The sequence below is a fragment of the Nesoenas mayeri genome, assembly GCF_963082525.1.
Source record: "Nesoenas mayeri genome assembly, chromosome: 1".
NCBI classification, from domain to species: Eukaryota; Metazoa; Chordata; class Aves; order Columbiformes; family Columbidae; genus Nesoenas; species Nesoenas mayeri.
In genome coordinates, this window is record NC_137541.1 from 141,234,554 (window position 1) to 141,258,399 (window position 23,846).

Below are 23,846 nucleotides of genomic sequence, written 5' to 3' on the forward strand. Positions count from 1 at the left end.
AAGCTGCTTCTTGGTGCTTGTCTCTCACTGAAGGTGGTGTGGAGGAGGGGAAGGAAGGTAGTTTAAACAGTTTTTTATCTCTATTGGATCCCTGTCAGTGAGGGGAGGGGGAGGTAAAGAGCAATGACCTGAGCATAGCAAATGTTTTTACCCTCTTGCATCACAATTATTTCATTTCTGAGGGGAAGTTAGAAGCAGCAACAGCAATAAAAGCAGCAGTTTCTGCCTCGTCTTCCAGAGCTGCACCAACAGGCATCTGTACCATGACACTCCACTGCATGCATCTTTTTCTCTTGCTTCTGCTTGGTTCATGGTGGCCAGACTCGGAGAAGCATGTGGTGGGAGCTGTGGAGGTCAGGGAGCACTATATAGCTGCTCAGATCACTAGCTGGACCTACAAACCGGACCCTGAGGAAAAGTCCAGGTAACAAAGAGCAGGATAAGAAGCATAAAACTAATCCTGTCTTATGACTGGAAGTGTTTTATGCCTCCCATCTCCTGTGGAATTTTAGAGCCCAGGAGCACTTCAGAGCCTGATCTGTTGACTTCAGAGGAATTTGTGTGACTTTAAACAGCATGATCTGAAGTGGAGCCTGTGAAGTATTCAAAGCTTTTTATTTACTGCATTATTGGACGGAATTATTTTTGTGCTTTCAGAGCACTTTTGTTAATATGTTCCAGGGCTTGCTTTTATTATATTCTGTGTGGCTGATGTTTGTTTTTTAATTTTATTATTTAAGGTATCTAGATTTTGAGCAATGCTAAGTTGAGCCATGGTTTGGTAAGATTTCGAAAACTTTCAGACTTTAGAATTTGCTGAAGGGATAAAGATGTTCCAATTCGGACACTATCACTTTCACTTAAATTAGAGCCTGATGAACTTTGGAACTAGCTATGTTGTTTCTGAGTTGTTCAGTAGTTTTTGTGAAATGTCCATCCTGAGTTCTACTGAGTGAAGGTTGTAGGATCAAGCATTGCCATACTTCAAGTGAAAATGCTAATTTTGTGCTGCTTTTTAGATAGCATTGCAGGATGGCCAGTCTACATGTGTACAGCAATCAAGCATATAAAATATCTTACTTGTATTTCCACTATTATCCTTAGGCTTATAAACACTCCAAGTGCAATGCTACAGATGACAAAACTTGGATGTTATGTAGAATTCTGTTTAAATTAAGCTTCGTTCTTATGCTGTGTTTGCTATAGTCACTGTACACAGATTTTATATGTTTGTGGAGTGAAACAGTACAAATTACTTGTTCTCCTACATTTAAGGGTGTATTTAGATATTATTGCAGTTTTTTATATTGGTGGATGGCTTGTTTTTTTAATCTTTCTTTAGTTTGTGATGGGTTTTTGGTTTTTGTTGTTGTTATTGTTTTGTTTGGGTTTTTTTAATACATATTGCATTTCTGGATTATATGGAAATGACATTTCTAGTTCAAATTTAGATTTTTTTTTTCTAACTATTTTTTCAAGACTTAATTCAAACCAAGTTTCTGTGATTTCTCAAGCTCACCTTGGAAGCTGGCATAAGCATAATGTCAGACTGTCAAGACAGAAGAGAACAGGGTTTAAATGTAGGAATATGAAGCCAAACACCATTTAAGTATTGACCTGGGCATGTGAATTTAGTAGTTAGAACTCCATTCTCATCTGCAACAGATGCATCAGTATAATAATCAGCTGCTGTTTCATTAAATGTCACATTGCTGATAGGTAGCATTCATGCAGTAGAGACAGGCAGCCTCAGACCACAGCTGAAGTACTCTGTGATTAGGTAGGAGTTTTTCATATGCAGTGCCTGTTGAGATACCTTGCATGAGTATCTACAAGTCACACCCTGAATGGGTCTGATAAGCTTTGTAGAGCTTACACAAATTTAACCAAAAAACAAACAAACAAAAATATGGAGATACTCACTAAAGAACTACTAATGGCTTGGATCCCAAAGGCATTTGGGTATCTAACTTTCTCTGATTTCAATAGAAATGAACATATAAATATGGTGTGAGAATCTGGTACTTTGCTGCTTTTGGTTCTAAATAACTGAAGACAGGCTGAGAAGAAAATGGGTTCTTCTTGAACTATTTCCTTAATTTTCCAGTCATACAGGTTATAAAATGAGATTTAACTTCTCAGAGCATCAGCCAACTTAATAGAGATTTCTTGGTTACGTGTACAAGTGATATTTATAAGATACTTCAAGGCAAAGCAAGAATGTATTATGTGTGCATGCAGCATTGCTGCTGCTGTTCCCAAAAGTTATTTATGTAAACCTATTTGCATAGTCTTGAGATTTCTGAGGTGTTATAAGCTGTGTGTTTTGTTCCTTGTACCTATACAGTTGGTGTTGAGAAATTTCCTATTCCACCCATAGGCTTATGTGCATATTCTGGTGAAGGGCAGCACTTGTCAATGAAGGTTGTGGATCAGGTCCTTCTCCTTAAAGAGTGAAACAAAATTTCAGCAGTCACTTTAAAGAGAATGGAATTGAAACATATACTGCTTTTAGCTGACTCTGTGTCCTAGAGGGATTTACACAAGATTTCTACAAAAAGAGATCTCCCCCTTATGGTCCCTGGATGTCACTGAAGCAAGCTCACTGTGTTCTGTCTGCCCAGCCTCTCCATGCACAAGCAGCCCGTCAGCTCCCCACTGCCAAAGGGGTCTCAAAGGGCTTTACAAACAAAGCAAGTGGAGTTACTCTTGGATCTAGTCACCATACCTACTAAGAAATCAACTGATAAATGTGAAACTCAATATAGGCTATTCTCCGTCTTTCCTTCTCATCATGATGGACATTGCAGGATGCTGTGTGCTGGTTTCCTTCTGCTTGCCTAAGTATTTTCTATAGAAAAAGTTGGTCTACTGCATGCGTGATTCACTTACATGACAAGGCTAAAGACATTTGCAGTGTTTCTCAGAAAGCAATTTTCTGACTTGCTGTGAGCTCCTCTGTTGTTGTCAGGGAAGAGTTTTGTGCTTGTCTCCAAGGTCATTGCTACTACAGGAGTTTGCTTTTAATGCTGTTGCAGAATCCTTTTGATGAGTCTTATTAAAGTTCGAGCATGAGGTAGAGTAAGGAGAAATTAAGGTTTCTTTCACAGTATTTTGTCAGATGCTTTCTAAGTAAACATGATCAGGACATTTTCTTCTGTCTTAAATGGAGAAAACAAAGACATATTCATTGCAGAATAATAAGGACCTATAGAAACCACCAGCAAAATCAGGGGTAAACTGTGCTATTGTATTGTAATTGAATGTCTAATATGAAGTGACATAGCTCAAGAACATCATAGATTCAACAGAGAGAGAGGGGAAGACAGTAAGAAGAGTTGGCCTATGCACCCTGCCTTTGGCAAAATGTGCAAGTGATTTAATGTAATTCCGGAATTCATTTTCTGAGATATGTTAAACAGCAGTGGCATCTCTGGGCATCTTGGTCTTTTTAATTTTTTTCAACTCTTTTGGTTTCAGATTGGAACATTCAGATCCTGTGTTTAAGAAAATTTCTTACAGAGAATATGAAGTGGATTTTAAAAAAGAAAAGCCAGCCAATAAATTTGCAGGTAAACAGGGAGGAAATATTCTGAGTATTTTTGCTTGTAGTAAAGCCAATGACAAGCTAAGCAAGCTTTTATTTTTGTGTTGATTGTTTTGCACATAAACCAAATAGGCACAGGGGGTAAGGTCTCTACAGTGCATTAGGCTTTAAAGGCCATAGAAAAGCTGGATTTTCAGAGGCTGGGGCTCAGTGCTACCTGCAAATTAATTGCATGGTACAAAGTTGTTTACTTTGTTTTCAGCATCTGATGAAATTTCCCATGTACGTTTAGACTTGTACAGCACAGTCACAGTGATGACACTATACATTCAACATGGAAAGAAACTTAAGTTCTAAGACTGTTTCTGATAGATCAGGGTAAAGGGAAAGAAGAGCTATGAGGCTGTGTAGGAAAGATGTTCCCTTGCCTCTGCATCTCGTAGTACTTGAAGATGCTTTAAATAGATTGAGACAAGTTCTTGTACTTATGCCATACATAGGTATGATACTTGTGTTCTGATACTTACTCAAAGTACTTTAAGGTCTTCCTGCACTTTATATAAATAAGTAACTTAAGATGTTAGCTGTTCAGACATTCATATTTAGATTTCAAAGTAAACATACATGAGATTTGTGATATAAAATTCTTACAAGTTTCCCTGAAAGGTCTAGTCTATGATTTGATTATTCCAATTTTATTTGTTCTCCTGTGTTTTTTTTGAAACTGCTTCTTTCTCTGTGGAGAAATAAATTTATGAAATGGTTTACAAGGAAAGAGAGGCCAAAGGTTGTCTTAGCAGGCTTCTTCTGTTGCTTATTTTTGCAACATGAAGAATAGACACAAGCCCCTCTTGAAACTGTACCCCAAAAAATTTGCAATGTGGAACTGATTATTTCTTCAGATTACATGTTAGAATCGAGATCTTTTTGTTCTTTGCTTAAACTATGAAAGGTCTGCCTTCTGAAAACTGTTTAATTGTATATGAAGGATACCTAGAAATTTCCAGTGAACCTCAACATGAATCTTTTAATAAACTTTCTGTATCTCAGAAATTTTTTTTTCCCAAAATCTGCCATTTTCCTGTGATTAAGTGCTAGTTTCCAAACATACAATTTATAACATTTCTGACTATAATCTGCATTTTTTCAATACCATTGTGCTTTTTGTGGATAAATCTTCGTTGCAGTGGTACTATATTTTCTGTCTTAAGTAATTTTGCAACTTGAACTTTAAGAGAGCTCACATTCCCTAATATGGGGAGAGTTCTCTTTGTTTCAATAAACATAATGTTTTGCTCACATTTTCCTCTTTGTCTTGAATAACTACAGGACTTCTGGGACCAACTCTGCGTGCTGAAGTAGGAGATACTTTAATAGTTCACCTTAAGAATATGGCTGACAAACCGGTCAGTATTCATCCCCAAGGCATAGTTTATACCAAAAATGCAGAAGGTAAATACTATAAAAACCTCCATGTTTTGTTTGTTTACTTGTAGACTACTGCATGAAATACAGAGGGGCCCAGACTGATGTTTGAACTTATGTGTGTCACAAATATCTGTTGATCCTGGATTAAAACTTCACACCCATAGTTAGCTCCTTTCTTGTTCATCAGTGTCAGACTAGGAATATGAGTGCCATCTGATATTGCGCAGTCTCCTGACCAGCTGTCTGTGTGCTAATACTGTTTCACAGAATCACAGAATAGTTGAGTTTGGAAGGGACCTCTGGAGATCATCTAGTTCAACTCACCTGCTAAAGCAGGTTCACCCAGAGCAAATCACCCAGGAATGTGCCCAGGCAGGTCTTGAATGTCTCCAGAGAAGGAGACTCCACAACCTCTCTGGGCAGCCTGTTCCAGTGCTCTGGCACCCTCAAAGTAAAGAAGTTTCTCCTCATATTTAGATGGAACCTCCTGTGCTTCAATATGTGCCCATTGCCCCTCATCCTATCGTTGGGCACCACTGAAAAGAGTCTGGTGCCATCCTCTTGACATCCACCCTTGAGATGTTTATAAACAGCCTTCTTTCAGCCTTCTCCAGGTTGAACAGACCCAGCTCTGTCAGTCTTTCCTCATAAGAAGGATGCTCCAGACCCCTAATTATCTTTGTAGGCTCTCTTGGACTCTCTCCAGTAATTCCTTGTCTTTCTTAGACTGAGGAGCCCAGAACTGGATGCAGTACTCAGATGCGGCCTCACCAGGGCAGAGTAGAGGGGGAGGACCTTAACTTGCTGGTGACCACCTGGTCACAGTTTTCCTAATGCACCCCAGGATACTGTTGACTTTCATGGCCACAAGGGCACATTGCTGCCTCATGGTCAGGACATGTAAATTCTTAAATACAAGTACAGGTTTTGGAACCCTTATTGAAACTAGCAGAAAGACATCATAAGATGTGTCCAAATTGACGCTTAAGTGTCTGCACTAGCACAGAGTGAGTTTGTGTTGTTACTCATGCTGCTTGAATTGCCCTGCCCTGGGTGCTGAGCCAGAGCTCTAACCTGCAGTTTACAGATTTATTCAAGGCATTATTGGTTGTGTGGGTACAAAAGGAGTTTTGCAACCCCATCTCATGGAGTTAGACAGAACATGTTATTGGAAGAGATAGACAATTCAGTCTGTTTTAGAAATGTGAATCTTGCACCTAGGATTTTGATTCTCTGGCTCCCCTTCGTCATATTACAGATTTCTTGGATATGGTAGGCATAGATATGGGCCTTTACTGCCATCTGGGTATGCAGTGCAAAAAACGTCTAAGGCAGCAAGGCAATGCTAACCTGCACTACAGCTTTGACAGACAATTAGAAAGTTCACAAATTAGGTATTATTCCTCCACAGAGTATCAGTGAGCAGAGGTTGAGGCTACATGCCTTCTTAACCCTAGTCAGGCTGATGAAGAGCCCCACCTTTTGGCAGTGATGACAGCCCTAGGAAATTTTTAATCTGTAAGGATCAGGACAGTGGAATAACGGATCTCCCCTGCGCTACTGTCTTCAATGGGAGTAGAATCATGAGTTATCTCTTTAAAGATTAAATACCAAATAGGCAAGAAACAAACTAAGCTTTTGGAGTTGATTGTAGGAGGACATTCCACATGCTTTAATTACTCTTTGTTTCATGCCACCCTACTGACTTTTCTTGGCAGGCTGCCTGTATGATGACAGAACATCATCTGTAGAAAAACGAGATGATGCTGTACTTCCAGGCCAGGTCTACACTTATGTTTGGGATATAACAGAAGAAGTTGGTCCGAGAGAAGCTGACCTGCCCTGTCTTACTTATGCGTACTATTCTCATGAGAACATGGCAATGGATTTTAACTCTGGTCTGATTGGAGCACTGCTTATCTGCAAGAAAGGTAAAGAAATGTTTAATACTACTATAAGGTAATACAGTTTCATTTTTAAATAAAGCTAAGGTTGTGTGATAATGAGGGAAGATATATTCTTTTCCTTTTCACAACTTTGTATGCAGTGTAAGGTAAATTATTTTCATCAGCTTTCTTTTAGATGTCAAAGTGGTTTTTAAATGCCAGCTTTTATGCAGATCTATCTTATAATTATAGGATGGACAGAGTGCTATTAATTACCTTTGCCTATATTGGTTTAATTTGCAGTTGCTTAACTGCTAAATATATAACCTCAAATTTCCTGACTTAGAATAAATAGGTTTTAAAGCTTCATTCAAAATGATGCGTCCATTCCAAAGAGAACAGGAAATAACAATTATTTTACTTGTGGCTTTTAAAGGCTGTCTCATCAAGAGGCTGTAGTGCTCTTCTGTAACAAGGATTTGAAGTAGCAGAGCAGTGTGTCTTATGCTACTCATCTGAAAATATGGCCAAATTTGAACAGATTATAAGTGTTTGGAAATTGCTTTCCATGTGATTGAGGACTTGAGATTTTAGCAATTTGAGTCATTGAATTCCACCTCCGTTAATATAAACTGTTGTCTTGTAGGACTTAAACAACATGCCACTGATTTAAGGGAAGTTTAAAAAAACGTACCACCGTAGAAGCTACTTAAACTTCTTGCTGATCCCTTAAATCCTGAATTTTTCAAAGTTATATATCCTTCTTTTAGTGAGAGGTCTGTGTGTTATTTAGCTTGATCATCTTGCCTGGCAGTTTGGGTCAAAGATTTTATATAGATTGCAGACTGCATGGACTTGGACCTTGAAACTTTCGTGAAAGTAAACATAAAACTGGTTCAGTGCAGGTTGTACAAGGGCACTCTTTTCACTGACAGACATCTGTTTAATTCCAGAGCACACTTGCTCATGTCGCCCCAAAGGAGCAGTATTAGTATAAATTATGTTCCTCCTAAAGTTTTTTGCAAATTAGTACTTTTAGTATTGTCTAGGACTTATTTTCCTGCTTTTCTTGAGTTTTCTTTCTCTGTGTTCATGTGTATGTGCGCATTTTATGGCACACTGGTGGAGTTATTCTGGACAAATGCTTTGGAATTACTTGATTTTCTTCCTTCTTAGGCTTCTTAGATTCATGCATGTATTGTTGCCTCAGTTGCATATGAGTTGGAGATGGATTGGTTTGAGCGCTACCTTCAAGACAATTTGAGCATGTTTCTAGCAAAAGCAAAGACAAATGGCTAACTGATCACATTTTTAAGGTTTTTGGACAAGGTTTCTTTGACTGGGTGATGCACAAGGAGGATGGAAGTCAGATGAGATACTGTAGGTGTGCAAAATGCCAGTGTACTTGGTCTGTCTGGTACAGAGTAAAGTTTCTTCACAGCAGCTCATATGGTGCTGCATTTTGGATTTCTGGCTAAATAGCATTGATAATACACCCACATTTTAGATATTGCTGAACAGCTTCAAGGCTTTCTCTTTACTACTCTGACCTCCCCAGCAAGTAGGCTGGGAGGGGACACAGGTGGATGGCTGAACTGAATTGGCCAAAGGGATATTCCCTGCGATGGAACATCCCTCTCAGCAATTAAAACTGGTGGTAGAGGAAGAAGAAACAGCAGGAATATTGGGGTGGCTTCCAAGGTGACTGATCTTGAGAGACTGACTGAGCATCAGTCTGCTTGTGGGAGGTGCTGAGTGACTTCATTTTGTTTGTTTTCTCCCCTCTTCCCTTCACATATTGAATGATCTTTATTAACACACAAGTTCTCTCACTTTTGTTCTTACTGTTTCTCTCTGCTGTCCTGCTGGGGGAAGAGAAGCACTGAAGTGGCTGTGTGGGTGCTTGGCTGTTGGCTGGGGTCAACTTGCCACAGTTTGAGACATTAAGAGCAGCACAGGTGGTATAACCTGGGAAGGTTGTAAAAAATGGACCTTAGAGTTAAAGCACTGACCGCACGTTCTTTGTTTGACAATCAGATTAATTCCTTTGTTGATCTAGGCCTCCTTTTTGTGCAGAAAAATAGGACTTTGTGGCCTCTCATAAATAGAAAGCATTACATTAACTGTGTCCACTGCCAGTATCTCCTTCTAAGTAGAATAATCAGCAAGCTCCCAAATTTTTAGTTAATGCAGTCCAGAGGGATGTCTGTTTTAGCCCTGGATTATGTATTGAAAGTAGCAAATGGAAGTTTTTAATGTGAGCAATCTTCAGAAGGAATCAGTAGAATTGCACTAGTTCTGTGTGGCATGTCAAGAATGAATTCTACTTGTTGATTAGAAATGTCACCTGTATCACAAACTCAACTAGATGGTTTCTTATAACTGATCTAATTGAGCAGTATTTGTCAAAGTCTTTTCTATGTAAAGGTTCTTTGAGTGGTTGGTTTTACGCTTTTTAAAGGAGCTGATGACCTCAGAGTAGTGCTTGAAAAGGCAGCATTCACGGTGCAGGCGGCTCTGCCATCATTCTTCCCCTTGTCTTGCAGTCTCAAAAGAGGCCAGTGCTGATTTTGGACAGAAGACTGCTTGGTGCTCCCATTCATTAGGGCAATCCTTACAACACTCTGCCAGAATTGTCTGAGACAATTCATTGCATGTTTTTTAATCTTCTCTGGGATATTACAGACTTCTGATTTTATGGTTACTCAACCCAAAAGTACTTTCAGAAATAAAATAACTTTATGAGCATTTTTAAGTTCTTGTTTTTGTCAGGCTCAGCCAGTACATGCTAACATGTGAACCAAGCTCATTAAATACATATTAATGTCACTACATTGGTGTGAAATCTGCTTTACTTCTGCTTCAAATTAACACCTGTTGTTTCTTCTTCGCAGGAAGCCTGAATGAGGATGGGTCACAGAAACTTTTCAACAAGGAGTATGTACTGATGTTTGGTGTGTTTGATGAAAACAAGAGTTGGCAAAGATCAGCATCACTCAAGTACACAATTAATGGCTATACTGATGGAACATTACCAGGTACTATTCAGGCTTATGTGAAAGTAAATTAATGTTGATGAAGACTAAATATTACCTTTGCTTTTTATGCAAGAGAATAGGGATGCGAAAGAATGGGATATAGCCTTTTTTTACAACATGTCGGTGTGCATCCAAATTCCAGAAGAGAAACTGTGCTGCTGGAAGGAAGTCATGCCATATTGCTGAAAACAACAAGTTTACTTCTAAGAAGAATTCTGCTCTAAGAACAGGATTACTAACTTAAAAAATAAGAAGTTTCTCCTTTTTTTACTCAGCTGATGGGGACAGAGTGATGTGGTTTTATGAACTGCTGGTTTTACAGCATATAGAACATCGCGGAAGTGGAAAGTCAGTTAGCATTAAATTAGACAATTAAGTGGGAAGACTAGGAAGGTGGTAATGGGGCTGTTCTGTTGCTAGCGTTTTCCCTGTGTTTCTCGAAGGAACTACTTTCATATCTCTGTCCAGTCCATTGAGTAAATACAAAAGACTGTCTTAGGTGGAATTTTTTAAACATATATTGTATAATTACTTTGACTAGATATAAACTTATGCTTTAGCTTGGATCCTTGCCGTTTCCCCTCTCCTCTCGCTGCCCCAAGCAAGGACAAATCAGCTTTCAAAAGAGGCTACTGGTTTTCTTCCATCTTCTCTAGCTCACTGTAAGTCAGGTTGTCACTTGCATGTAAGATTTTTGTATCTGTTCCATTTACAGGCTTCTGAAACTGCCTCTTGTTGCAAACACTGATCACGGGAGTTAGAAATTTTTTAACATTTTGAGCGAAGATCCACTTCAGGCCTAATGTGCGCAGGGAACTTGCATGATTTGCCTGTATTCTGAACCCTACTTCCATTTCTCTTTCAGATTTAGAGGCTTGTGCATATGACAACATTAGCTGGCATTTGATAGGAATGAGTTCCGAGCCAGAAATTTTCTCCATCCATATCAACGGCCAGTCCATGGAGCAAAGACATCGCCGAGTTTCTACTGTTAATCTAGTGGGAGGAGCATCAACCACAGTAAACATGACAGTGAGTCAGGAAGGAAGGTGGCTGATATCTTCTCTTGTCCAAAAGCACCTGCAAGGCAAGGAAACATCTCTTCATTAGGCACCTGTAGAGTTGTCCTATATGGCTTCTACTGTTTTGCAATGGTACAGTTACTGTGTTTCAGATGGTTTCTTAGTGAAATGACAATTGCTGGAGAACAGGGCATTCTACTGGAAGGAGAAGTGCATGATGAACTAAAAGATGTTCTTATCTGTAGCTTTACTGCTGTGTGCAGATCACAGAGCAACAGTGAATCAGTACTGCAACATCTGAGTTTCTATGCGCTGTTCACATAAGCACTATTATAAAATGATTAAGGATCCACCTGTTTCCTGAGAAACAGAGCACTTTCAGCTAAGGGTTGCTCTGAAAATATTTGCTGTTCATCATTTGAAAGTGGGTATCTCCCTCTCTCAGAAGTGATCAGAATACTGTTTTAAAGAATGAGAGAAATGTCTCACAAGAGTTGGAAGACATTTTAAAACAAAGCCAGACAAACAAAAAAAATAGGAGAGAAAAAGAAAGTTTCTATCTATTCAGCTGGTATTTTCAAGGAGGGCTCTCTCAATTGAGAGAGCTTCTGTATTCCATTTGATTAATACAGGCTCCTTGGAAGGCTCCAGCCCACATATAGTCTACATAGATGCAGCCTTTTCAAGCTTGAAAAGATGGCAATCAGATGAAAAAATATCTGCTGCCAGCCTTAGCTGAGAAATGCAGTTGAAGTGGTAAGGGTTCATAGAATGGAAAATCACTGTGGAACTGTTTCTTCTCAATTAGCTGGAATGCACGGTTACCTCACTGTAAGAGACTGTGGGGACAAAGAAGTGAAGAAGAGTCGTCTCTCCTTTAAAGAACGTCTTATGGTCAAAAGCTGGGAATATTTCATTGCTGCAGAAGAAGTTACTTGGGATTATGCCCCAAGTATTCCAGCCAGCCTTGATAGGTAAAATAATATGTTGTCAACATAATATGGAATGTTAATAGGAAATAACAGAATAATTCAGGTTGGAGCAGACCTGTGGGGATCCATTGGCAAAGTTGGATCCAGCTGCACAGGACCTTATCCAGCTGAGTTTTCATTGTCTTTAAGGATGGGGACTCCTCAACTTCTCTGGGCACCTTTGCAACCTCACAGTGAAAAAGTTTTTCCTTATAGCTCATCAGACTTTCTCATATTGCACCTTGTGTCCATTGTGTCTCATCACTTCTCTATGCAACTCTAAGAAGAATCTGATTCTGTTTTCTCTATAATCTCCCATTTGATAGTTGAAAATAAAAGTAAGTTAATCACTTAGCTGTGTCTTCATACAACTGAATAAACTAAGATTTTGCCTTCTATGTCATGTGCTCTAGTTCCCTAATCACGGTGGTGGCCCTCCATGGGACTTTCACCGGTGTGACAAGGACGTTCCTTACTGAGGACCCCAAAATTGGACCCCCTCTTCTGCCTCTAACAGGGAGCCTAAAATATGAAGATGACTTAGGAAACGCCCTAAGTAGCATACAAGCCTATTTTCTAAATTACTTTTCAACATGAATTCTGCTGAAATAAACAATCCTTAAGAGGGAGGGAGGGAGGGAGAGAGGGAGGAAATATTTCTGGAGAATAAAAGTTTTTAAAAGTTTAATGCAATAAAGTGTTTAGGGACTAGGAGAAAGAGATGTCTCTATAAATGACCTTTGCATGTACCAATGTAGATGTAGTAAAGGTCATGATAAGTAAGCATACTGGGCTATTTTGGTCAATTTAAGGTAAATATAAGGAATTATGTAACACATGTGAGGTCATAGTACTCAATGCTGCCAATGCACCGTAAGGTTAAATTTGCAATCTGTCATTTCCCCACTGCTAGAGTACTGGTGCCTTTACAAACTGATGTTCGTAAGAAACTTTAAGGATTTAAGCAAAACAAGTCTTTACCTTAAATGAGCTTATATTTTCATATACCTCCCTATAATGTAGTGTTCACATAACTCTTAAGTATTCTTCCTTCTTTGGCATGATTTGCTTCCCTTCTTGTTTGCTCCTGGACTGCATGGAGCAAACTTTTCTATTTTTCTCTACTAGTTATGTGGCATTACTTAACTGCCTCAGTGCTCTGATTTTTCCTTCTCCGTTCAAAATTAGAGAATTTATCCCTGTTCAGTAACCCTTTTTGAAATGCAAGTGACCAGGACAAAAATGTTCCGCTGTGTTACTTCCCGGTATTTATCATAGTTTAGTTCTCAGCGTTAACACTTCTAATGTTTTTAAACCTGAGTGTAACACTGCTTATAGTATGGTGCTTGACTGAGATTAAGAATATCTATTTCTATGTCTCCTATAGTCTTTGCTACTGTAAGCAAATTGATTTTCTGTGCTCAACTATGCCATTGTAAAAGGGGAAGAGGGATTTCTACTGTCTTATCTTGAAAATGTAACTGCTACTTTAGTTTGTATCTTTCTTACATATAGAACCTGTTACATTGGTCATATATGCTACTAAAACATAAGTAATGTTCCAAGCTTCCTCTTACCTAATTTAGGTTAGAACTTGGGGTAAAGAGCATTAGGTTAGTCTAGGGTTTGGATTTTTTTTTCAAGTGGTGTGGTTTCTACCAGTTGCTTGAGTGTACTAATTCTGTTTTGTTGATTACTTGTCTTTTTCCTTTATTTTTAAGACACTATAAAGCACAGCACTTGGACAACTTTGCAAATCTCATAGGTAAAAAGTATAAAAAGGCTATTTTTAGGCAATATACTGATGCCAGCTTCACTAAACGTCTGGAAAATCCTCGTCCCAAGGAAACTGGAATCTTGGGCCCTATTATCAGAGCTCAACTCAATGACAAAGTCAAAGTAAGTAACATAAATTCAGACAGTATTTAAGACATCCCTTTGCCTTTCCAGCACTTCCCAGGCTGAATCTGGGCGAATTCTACTATAGTTGAAACTTTGTGCTGAGACAAGGATTTGCTGAACGCTAAACTATTTTTTTTGTCATTTGCCTATCCATATAGATTGTATTCAAAAATAAGGCCAGTCGACCCTACAGCATTTACTTCCATGGAGTGACACTTTCAAAGAATGCAGAAGGGACTGATTATCCTCTGGATCCCACAAGTAAGAAATTTGTGAAATTAGATTTTGCATGCCACTAGTGGTTGTGGAGGGAGGGCTTCATTGCTTTGAAGGAGATACGTTGGCTAAGAATGTGCATGACTGGGAGACCTCAGTTCTGTGCTCTGCTTCTGCCGACCTGTTGTGTTGCCTTGTAGAGGAACCAAGGTATTATCTGCAAAGCATAGACAGATACCATTTTTTATGTCTTAGTTTTCTGTTCTTGCTTGTGATTTTAGAGAGAGACAAAGGTTCATGCTGAACTTCAGTTGTCTTAGAGGTAGCTTGAAATGGCTTAACTGGAGCAATTTCATTAAAAGATGCATTCTGATGTTATATAAAGATCTGTCTCTAAGCTTTTGTCATTACTGTTCTACATTTTTCCGTAGGCAATGACACCCAGAGTAGAGGAATTGAACCAGGGAAGACATACACTTACGAGTGGACAATAGCTAAAACGGACCAACCCACTGCGCAGGATGCACAATGCATTACAAGGCTATATCATAGTGCTGTAGATATCGAGAGAGATATAGCCTCTGGACTCATTGGCCCACTTCTGATTTGTAAAAGTGAAGCATTGACACAGAAGGGTGTGCAGGTAACAAGTTTGGCAACGTCTTAGAGATACATTTTCCTCAAATAGTGTTATTTGATCTACAGTGAATTTGGTCTTGCTGCTCTTAGAGAGCTGTCATATAGAGAGCAAGTAAACCAATAGGCTCCTGAAGAAATGCCTTGAAGAAACAGTGCTTTAGCTGTCCACAGCACTAGAGGAATTATATTCTGATTTTCTTTGCAACAGCAGCATTTCAACAAAAGGTCAGCCTGACTTGAAAGTTTATTTCTAGACTTGATAATGAACTTTCCTGCTGCTATTATACCTTCACACTCTAAAACATTTAGATATGAGCTGGTCCCTTTCTGTAACAGATGTAATTCAACAGGGTCTGACAGTCTTGGGAATCACTGAATCCAAAGCAACTCAAACAGCATGGGAGAGTTTTGGGAGAGTGGCTCTCTTTGCAAAAAGGTCACAAGCTTGTGCTCAGGTCAAACCGGGAGCCTGGTCCTTTTACAGAGAGACCAGTCATACACCACCTGTGTCTCAGCAGTGCTAGTACCTTCCTCAGTGCTCCACCATGGGCTGATTGCAGTAGTAGCATTGTCACCTTGAAGTCTTGACCCCCTACTCCCTTTCACTAGCCCTTGGATCATGCTTACTACAACTCTAGTGAAGCTTATATTGCTTACATTGTAAGAAAGAAAAATTGTAGGATTGAGTCCTTAATATGTCTGTGCTCATAAAATATAACTGCTGTGTTGATTGTCTTTCAGAAAAAAGCAGATGGGGAGCAGCAGGCAATGTTTGCTGTGTTTGATGAAAATAAGAGCTGGTACATAGAGGATAACATCAAGGAATACTGCAGCAACCCTGCCAGTGTTAAAAGGGATGATCCGAAGTTCTATAACTCGAACATAATGCACAGTGAGTGGTATATCAACCTGAGTATTATGCAAGCTCATGTGAACCTGAACATTCAGTGATTGCTTGTTCTCAGATGTAGTACAATTGGGGAAATCTCTAGAGAGTCAGTGAACTTCTAACCATGCCAGGTAGCACTGTACTGTTGTACCATATATGCACTGTTCTAGGGACCAGGCTGGCTCTGGACCCACAAGCAAAGGCAAGGGTTATTTAACTTTGATGCAGCACCCTGCTGCCTTAGAGATACTATTTCCAGAGCTGGAATCTCCATCAAGGCTATTGTGGTTTCAGCCCTGTGCCAATCTCTTTCCAGGTGCAAATGTGAGTCCAGTTCAGAGGACTGACATCAAAGAACAGGAAGTTTCAAAAGTCTTACTCTGAAAATATTGAGACCACTTGTTTTGCTTTATTTTTAGCAATAAATGGTTATGTGTCTGACAGCAGTGAAATCCTTGGATTTTGCCAAGATAGCGTGGTTCAGTGGCACTTCTCCAGTGTTGGCACTCCTGAGATTGTTTCTGTTCGCCTTTCTGGGCACGCATTTCTGTATCAAGGGAAGTATGAAGATGTGTTGAACCTTTTCCCAATGAGTGGAGAATCAGTCACAGTAGAAATGGACAATGTTGGTAAGTGGTAAAACTATAGTGTTTGACTGTTCTTCTAAGACTATTATTATTATTATTATTATTTATTTTATTCCAGTCTATAAGGACTTACTCAAATAGGAAAGAAAGCTTTTCAGTTAAACAGTTCTGGAAAATGTTGAGTCATTCCCCAGTGTGACTGATGCATGTGTGGAGTTTTGTTGGCTACACACAATTAGCACAGAACATAATTGTGCTATACTGAGGCTCTCTTTTTTGTTGTTTTTGGGCTTCTTTTTTGGGGGGAGGTTCATTGTTTGGGGTTTGTTTGTGTTGTTGGGCTTGGTTGATTGTGGGGGTTTTTTGTTGTGGTTTTTTCTTCCTTTTTTTTTTTCCACTTTGAAATTAGTATTGGGGTTAGCAGTGATAACTTTAAGGCAATTCTAAGATTGTTCTTGGAAACAATCCAGTATCAACTTCACAGTGTGATTCCCAATTTTACCGCACACTTGTCCAACCTGAGATAACTAAAATGGGCCAAGACTGTGAATTTTTCTAGTCATTATTAGACAAAGTGGCTATACCTCACCTTAGGGGCTTGTGGTCATTTAGCAGCAGTAAAGTCTGGCTGACTGAATCAGATCATCGGTCCACTGGTATATTAATACATCTCAATATCTAACTAGGATTAATACCATATCTTGAAATGTGACACTAGAACCCGTGTAGTCCACACTTACAGAATTAACCTCCAAAAGGACAGAGATTCTTCCTCATTGAAGGCTGTATTTAGTGAACATCCTAAAATGCCACAAGGTTTAGGTATCCTCATCCTATTTAAAATACCTTTTTTTGGTATCTTCTATCTATTTAAATAACATTCTTTACACGCTCAAAGCTTGTTTTCACTGATTTCACAGCATCAAGACCTTATGAGTTCAAAATGTAAAGTGTTTTTTATTATTCAAGGCTAAGGAATCATTAATACTCCATCAGACTTTACAGAAACCTCCCCAGCAATGAAGTTGTACTTTTGCTTGATTTTTGGTATGTGGTCTGTTCTTCCATCTAGGGCATGTTTTCTTTTGTAAATTTACTGCTGTTTAGAAATAAAACAAACTGTGCAGGTCACTTCCAACTCTGATAAATGCAGAAAAATTCTATGTGACCTTTTTAATAAAAAAAGGCTTGTTTTCTCAAGATCTGTTAATTCTGCCTATTCTATCATATCTGCTAGTTCCAAAAGCAAGCTGTAACAAGCAAAGAACTTCATTTGATGCTGTTTAGGGAAAATGATTTATCCTCTTCTCTGCAGATCCTAGTTTCACAATGGGAGAACTAAGTTTTGGAGGAATTATTAAAAGCTTTAAGATGCCTTAAATTGGCAGCTTAAGAGTTTGCGTCCAGATTGGAAATTTAAATTATTTCATTATTTTAAAGATAATCCTTTATGCATTCAAAAACTTTTAAAATACTGTGTATTTCAAATGTTTGTCAACATTGCTTCAGAACATAATTGTTCAGAATGCTCTGTAGGGCAATGCACACAACACTAAGGACAGGACAAAATTAAAACTTTCTCTCAAAAGATCCCAGTCTTGGATCCTGATCTAAACATAGGATCCTTTAAACTGTTTCTTTATTTCTTTTTAATATCCATTTCTTTCATGGGTTATGTATGGACTCAGGTCCTAGATACAGCTTAATCTGTGGAGAAGAGCTCCAGCTCTTAGATATATTTTTTTTATATGTGCTATTATTTATTTACACTTATTTATTATGTTTCACTGCAATGAGAGCTCACAGAAAACCCAGATGAGGATTAGCACTCTGCAGTAGGAGGTGCTGTAGAAACAAACTCAGAAACTTACCCCAACTACTTATGTGATAGGCAATGTCCACTCTCTTAACTAGTGCATATTAGAAAAACACTTTTATTTCAATTTCAGGTACTTGGCTTTTAGCATCCTGGGGTACCCCAGAGATGAGTTATGGCATGAGACTGAGATTCAGAGATGCCAGATGTGACTATGAGGAAGATTACACATTTGATGTTGTGGATTTCGCTTATACCAAGACTGATAAAAAGGCTGTTTCTGCCTCCGTTGAAGAAGATGCACAACAAGAAGAAGGAGATCAAGAGGATTTGGATTATCAGGATCAGCTGGCTGCTTTATACTCCATCCGAAGCCTAAGGAAGGCAACAGGCAATGAAGAAAAACAAAACCTGACGGCACTGGCCTGGGAACAGTATGAAGGTGCCAATGCCATGAGTTCTGAGGTGGTGGCTGGCTCAGGTCTGACAGCTATAAATAGCAGTGAATCCAGAAACACCTACAAATTCTTAGAAACTAATACCACTCCTCTTCCTCTAATCGAGGCTGAAACATTCCAGCCAAATCACACGTCAGTCACAGCAGAAGAGGGCTTATTTTTAGCTAGCACAAGTGGTGGAAAAGCTGACTTGGTATTTGAGAATAGAAGCGAAAGCAATTATGAAATAGATCACGGTAACAAGTCCACAGGTGAACACTTTCTGAGCAATGGGGATGGTCAAACGAATGTTGCAGAAGAGCTTCCAACTGATGAGAAGGACAGCAAATTTTTTTCAGAAAATCGTCAAGAGGAAAGCATTGGAAGAGGAGATAATGTTAGTAGTAGAAGGAAGAAGCGTAACTCACTGGCCATGAAGTTTTACTCCATCCAAAAGATGAGTGCCCTTTTAAATCACGTACGAAATAAAAATGCCTCATTTTCTGACAAGACAAGTGTACCTCATTCTGTGCATCATTCAGAGAACACATCTGTTACAGCCGTGGTGAGAACTGGGCAGCTTCCAGATGATTATGATGATGAACTGGAAGAGGAGGAAACCAAGACGGAAAACACTGTGCATGCAGTTAACTTGACATTTGCTTCAGACCTCGTTGTAGGAGATGGGTCTAATGCATCCACCCTCACTGAATCCAAGCTATCCAAAGATAAACAAGCAGACACTTTTTCTTTAGATCATACATTGGGCAACATAAGCCCAAATTCCAGCCCTGCGCTAGGGAAGAACTTTCTACAACTATCATTGCCCGGGTCTGGAAAATATTCATCTAAAATGACAAGTGAGGAATGGAATTTGGTGTCTGCAAAGGGGAGTCTTGGATTAGAGGCAAATTTAGATAAATCTGGTAGTGGTAAGTTAGGTCATCGTGGCAGAAATGGTACAGAATTCATAAATAAGAAGCACGTGAAGAAGTATCAAGGGTTCTTGTATCTAATGGGAGAAAAACGGAAAGGAAGCCTCATGGATCCACCTCTGAAAAGAAGGGAAAGGAATAAGAATGATACTTTGAGTACATCTGGAACCTTCATCAAGATCAGAAGGAAAAAGGAAAATCCAAAAACAATGCACTTGCTAAGCCCAAGAAGTAAAAAGCCTCAAAAATTCACCAATTCTATGGCAGGTTTTGGCCGTTCATTGTTTCCAGGTGAGACCAACCACACAACGCTGCCATGTTGCACCACAAGGGCACCCAGTGAGGCCAACCATAGAGTGGATCTGAGTAGAGCCAGGCATGGAGAGTCGCTAAATTACACACTCACGCCACGACAGCTTAAACCATCGATCACAATTGGGCTTCCCCAAGAAAATGGAGACTATGAGTATGCTATGGAAGGATATTACAACGAGGAAACATCAGGCAGTGAATATGAATACCATTATGTGAGCTTTGATGACCCATACATGACAGACCCAAAAGTGAATATCAATGCACAACGGAACCCAGACGACATTGCTGAACACTACCTGCGTAGCAAAGGGAATGAGAGGAGATACTATATTGCAGCTCAAGAGGTCTGCTGGAACTATGCAGGATATAAAAAAAGGTTTGGCTAAATCATTTGCTTTCATTTTGCGCACCATTCTTACACAAACTAGCAGAATCTTGACTCAGGTACTGAAAACTTTAAGAGCATCTGTAATGTGCAATGTCATTTCCAACATTTCAGTTGCAGAACCCTCAGAATTTTCCATGGGAGATTGGGACACCTGCCCCCCAGAATGTCATAGAGTTTATTATAATCAAGAACAGTGTAACTACAAGTCTTTTGTAGACTCACTAGAAACACTCTTTAAAACAAAAGTTGTCAAAGAGGTCAAGAGGGAAACTTCCAGTCAGATCTGTTATACTTGAATAACCTGTTTTACTTTCTCTTTGAGTTCTCAGAGTCTGTAGCAGAGACAGGATAGAGACCTCCTTGTACAAAGCCTTTCCAGAAATTTAATGTGCTGACTGAGCTAATATAGACAGGATATGCTTATAGGTATGATGAAATCACAGTTTCTAGTGCTAGCAAGAAGTGGTTCTGGAGTCTCAATTCTCTATTGCAAAATGGGATAATAGCACTTTCCAACTTACAGAGCTGCAGCACTGAAAAGTATATGAAAGGTGCAAAGTGATTAACCACACAGGTGACTGTCTTAAAGTAAAAATAAAGCTGCATGAATTATTGCATTGTTGTTCCTACTGTTCAGAGAAATCAGAAGGTGACTAGATCACAAACTCTAATGCTGAGGGGTTTTCCTATGTTTTGTCAGGGAAGACTGGCCACTGCCTTGAGAGAAACTCTGTACTAAAAAATACATTGCCTTGATTCATACAAATTAGGATCACCTTACCGTGTGGAGTGTTCCTAGTCACCTTTCATCAAAAACTTGAACTGTGCAGCTTTCAAAATGAATGAGACCAAAACATCCAGAACTTCAGGTTTTTATCAAAAGTAGCAAAAAAAAAGGAGAAAGAAAATTTTCATTATACAAAATTCAGCTCCAAACATATTTATCTTATTTTCAAATTGAATTTCCATTTTATTTGATTGATATTTACACACACACACACTTTTTCAGTATTCTCCAGATTTACTCCTGCCTCATCTCAGTCCATATAAACAGTACCCACAAAAATGGAAGAAACCACAGTCAATTTATTTGTGTGCTTACAAAACAGAGAAACCTTTATGCCTGGAGCTCTATATAGTTCTCCACAGTGAGGTTCATCCTCAGGTGGTGTGAGGTGCATCGTTCCAGTGAAATTAAACTGACCCCAGGGCATATACCATCTCGGTGTGTTGAAGAGCTAAAAGCTGGCCTTTCTTCCTACTTTGGTTAAGTTCCATTTCTTTTCTTTTTTTTTTTTTTTCCCCCAGAACTGATAATAAGGCAAAGTTTATAGGGAATAATAGTATGTTTTATCAGAATAATAGCATTTTGATGTTTCTATTTAAGATTTGAAGCATAGTAAGCTTTTTTTTTCTACCAGCTCAGTGTTGCAAAATACAGATATAATCAAATGTAAAATGTGATTCTGTTAGCTTTCCAGAGAAGATACATCTGTGAGACAACAGGGTATATGTGGTAGGATTGCTGCACTCAGAGCCGAGCTCCAATTCAGTTTATTGAGGCTAATGGTAAAAAAGGAAAATAGAGCTCATGTGCATTTTCAGAGACTAGCTAGAGTTTTTCAGTGATTGCTGACCAAATCTTTGAAGGATGTCATATACGACTGTAGAAATAGAATTGCTTAAACACTGCAAGTTGTGATTTTCACAATCATCTGACGTTTGTTTTGGTGCTTATTCTTTATATTCTAAAGTGTTCCTGCTGTATGAGTTGTCAGATTTCATCAAAGCTATTATTTCTGATGCACTGTGTGGGTTTTTAATTGGAGATTTCCTTTCAGTACAATGATGAATGACAAAACCTGTAAAGATGGCACCACGTATAAGGTGATTTTCCAAAGCTATACAGACAGTACCTTTACAACTCTTCAGGAGGAAGACGAATATACAGAACACCTTGGCATCCTGGGGCCAGTTATCCGGGCTGAAGTGGACGATGTTATCCTAGTAAGTCAACATTTTGAATATATGTGCAGGATAAGATTCTTATGGCGATCTTATGGTGTGATATAGATAGGGTCTAAAAATGCCACAAAATTTTAAAATATGATGATGGGAAAATAGTTTTCATAACCAGAAATTGTAGTGTGGACATACAAGCAACATGATGTGTTTCTCTGAAACACACTTTTTCTTTCCTGTCCATGATCTATTCAATTCTGGTTTTGTCTTATGTTTCCCAGCATTAAACATTGGTTTATCAGTCTAATGTAAAATGATATTTAAGTTTAACACTAAAAAAAAAAAAATCAAGGTTTTTTTTAAACCCAGATTGCACTGAAAATATTACCTTTTGTATGTAAAGGGAGCTTCTTGATTTTTTTTTTTTTTTTTAGAAGAAATTAGGACATTTGTATTCAAGATATATATAGATGTATAATTTTTTTTTTGTCCAAAAACTGTATTTTCCTTTGAAAACTTTTGCTGTAAGTGCATTCTAATACAAACAACAAGGATGGAGAGGAACTGTATCCCTGATGATACAGTGGTATATTTGCATTAGGGAGCATATTGCTGTAGAGTTTCCTTTCTCTCATCCTTCTTCATCCAGTCTTCCAACACACAGGGATGGACTTAAATGGGAAGAGTACATCTCACTGCTTTCTGCTGATTTCAGTAGGAGTATTGTGCAACAGGAACAGATTGAGCTACCTTTAAAAGCATGAGTAAGAGAAAGAGGCTGTTTTAGCTTGGGAGTGTCATTGTCTAAGGAGAGGTAAATATGTAATCTCTCTATCTTCATGCTTCTCTGGAACAACTGAGAAGGACTGATTTTGGTGAGAGTGGTGCATACAGAGGTCTCGTCTTGCTATTTTGTGCCCTTCTTCAGTGTGACTTAGCAAAGCATAAAAGGTAGACACTCCCCATCTCCCTGCTTGCTGTAACTAAGCATACCCAGGTGTGACTGTGCAGCAGTAAAAGTCCTAGGAACCTAGGCTTGGTGGGAGACACGGAATTAAACTCATGATTTCTACTTTCTAATTAACTGCTTGCATCGAAGAGGGTGACTCTGCATGGAGATGGCAAAAGCTATCCCTGCCAGCTTTGTCATGCACAACATAGCCTGTAATAATATAAATCTTGACCCTAGTTTGAGGTCATGGGAATGTATTGTGTGGGCACTTTGGTTTAAGCCTGACTTTGCTGAACAGGATCTATCTCGTCTCTTTTTAATTTTTTTTTTTAGGTTCATTTTAAGAATATGGCATCCAGACCATATTCTGTCCATGCTCATGGACTCCTCTATGAAAAGTCCTCTGAGGGAAGTATTTATGATGACGAATCTACTGCTTGGTTTAAGGAAGATGATGAAGTTCAGCCAAATAACAGCTATATATACGTATGGTATGCAAACAGGCGATCGGGACCTGTGCAGTCAGGAGCAGCTTGTCGGTCCTGGATCTACTACTCTGATTTAAATCTGGTAAGGAAATCACAATGGTAGTGGTAGCATTGCTGGGTTGATCACAGAATCACAGAAACATTTGTGTCAGAAGGGATCAGTCACTATAGATCATCTAGTCCACCCCTCCACCTCCCCTGCAATTCAAGCAGGGTCAGCTAGAGATGGTTGGTCCAGGATTGTGTCCTGTCCAGTTTTGAATAGCTCCAAATGATGATACTGTATGGCTGTAGAAATGTAAGCTGCAGAACACATTTCGGATAACTGTCCATTATTTTGTGCCTGACGTTCCCATCTGACATTTAATCTCTTACTCTCAGTTAAAAGAGGATGTAAGCTGTTGAGGAGTTCAATTTGGTAGACAGAG

The 23,846-nt window shown here is 39.0% G+C and overlaps 1 protein-coding gene across 2 annotated transcripts in view; it reads left to right on the forward strand.

Moving 5' to 3' along the window:
• Positions 1 to 263: 263 nt before the first annotated feature.
• Positions 264 to 23,846, forward strand: part of F5 (coagulation factor V) — a gene marked incomplete at its 5' end in the record, with an annotated part of 33,614 nt that continues 10,031 nt past the window's right edge. For both annotated transcript variants that reach the window (XR_013923399.1, XM_080360405.1), the window contains 15 exons: positions 264 to 424; positions 3,481 to 3,572; positions 4,877 to 4,999; positions 6,694 to 6,906; positions 9,756 to 9,899; positions 10,765 to 10,986; positions 11,730 to 11,895; positions 13,614 to 13,791; positions 13,953 to 14,055; positions 14,442 to 14,653; positions 15,391 to 15,541; positions 15,958 to 16,167; positions 18,075 to 20,004; positions 21,858 to 22,023; positions 23,264 to 23,500. Coding sequence is in view for 1 of the 2 variants with exons in the window: in XM_080360405.1 (XP_080216531.1) it covers positions 264 to 424; positions 3,481 to 3,572; positions 4,877 to 4,999; positions 6,694 to 6,906; positions 9,756 to 9,899; positions 10,765 to 10,986; positions 11,730 to 11,895; positions 13,614 to 13,791; positions 13,953 to 14,055; positions 14,442 to 14,653; positions 15,391 to 15,541; positions 15,958 to 16,167; positions 18,075 to 20,004; positions 21,858 to 22,023; positions 23,264 to 23,500 (4,308 nt within the window). The remainder of the gene's footprint in view (positions 425 to 3,480; positions 3,573 to 4,876; positions 5,000 to 6,693; positions 6,907 to 9,755; positions 9,900 to 10,764; positions 10,987 to 11,729; positions 11,896 to 13,613; positions 13,792 to 13,952; positions 14,056 to 14,441; positions 14,654 to 15,390; positions 15,542 to 15,957; positions 16,168 to 18,074; positions 20,005 to 21,857; positions 22,024 to 23,263; positions 23,501 to 23,846) is intronic.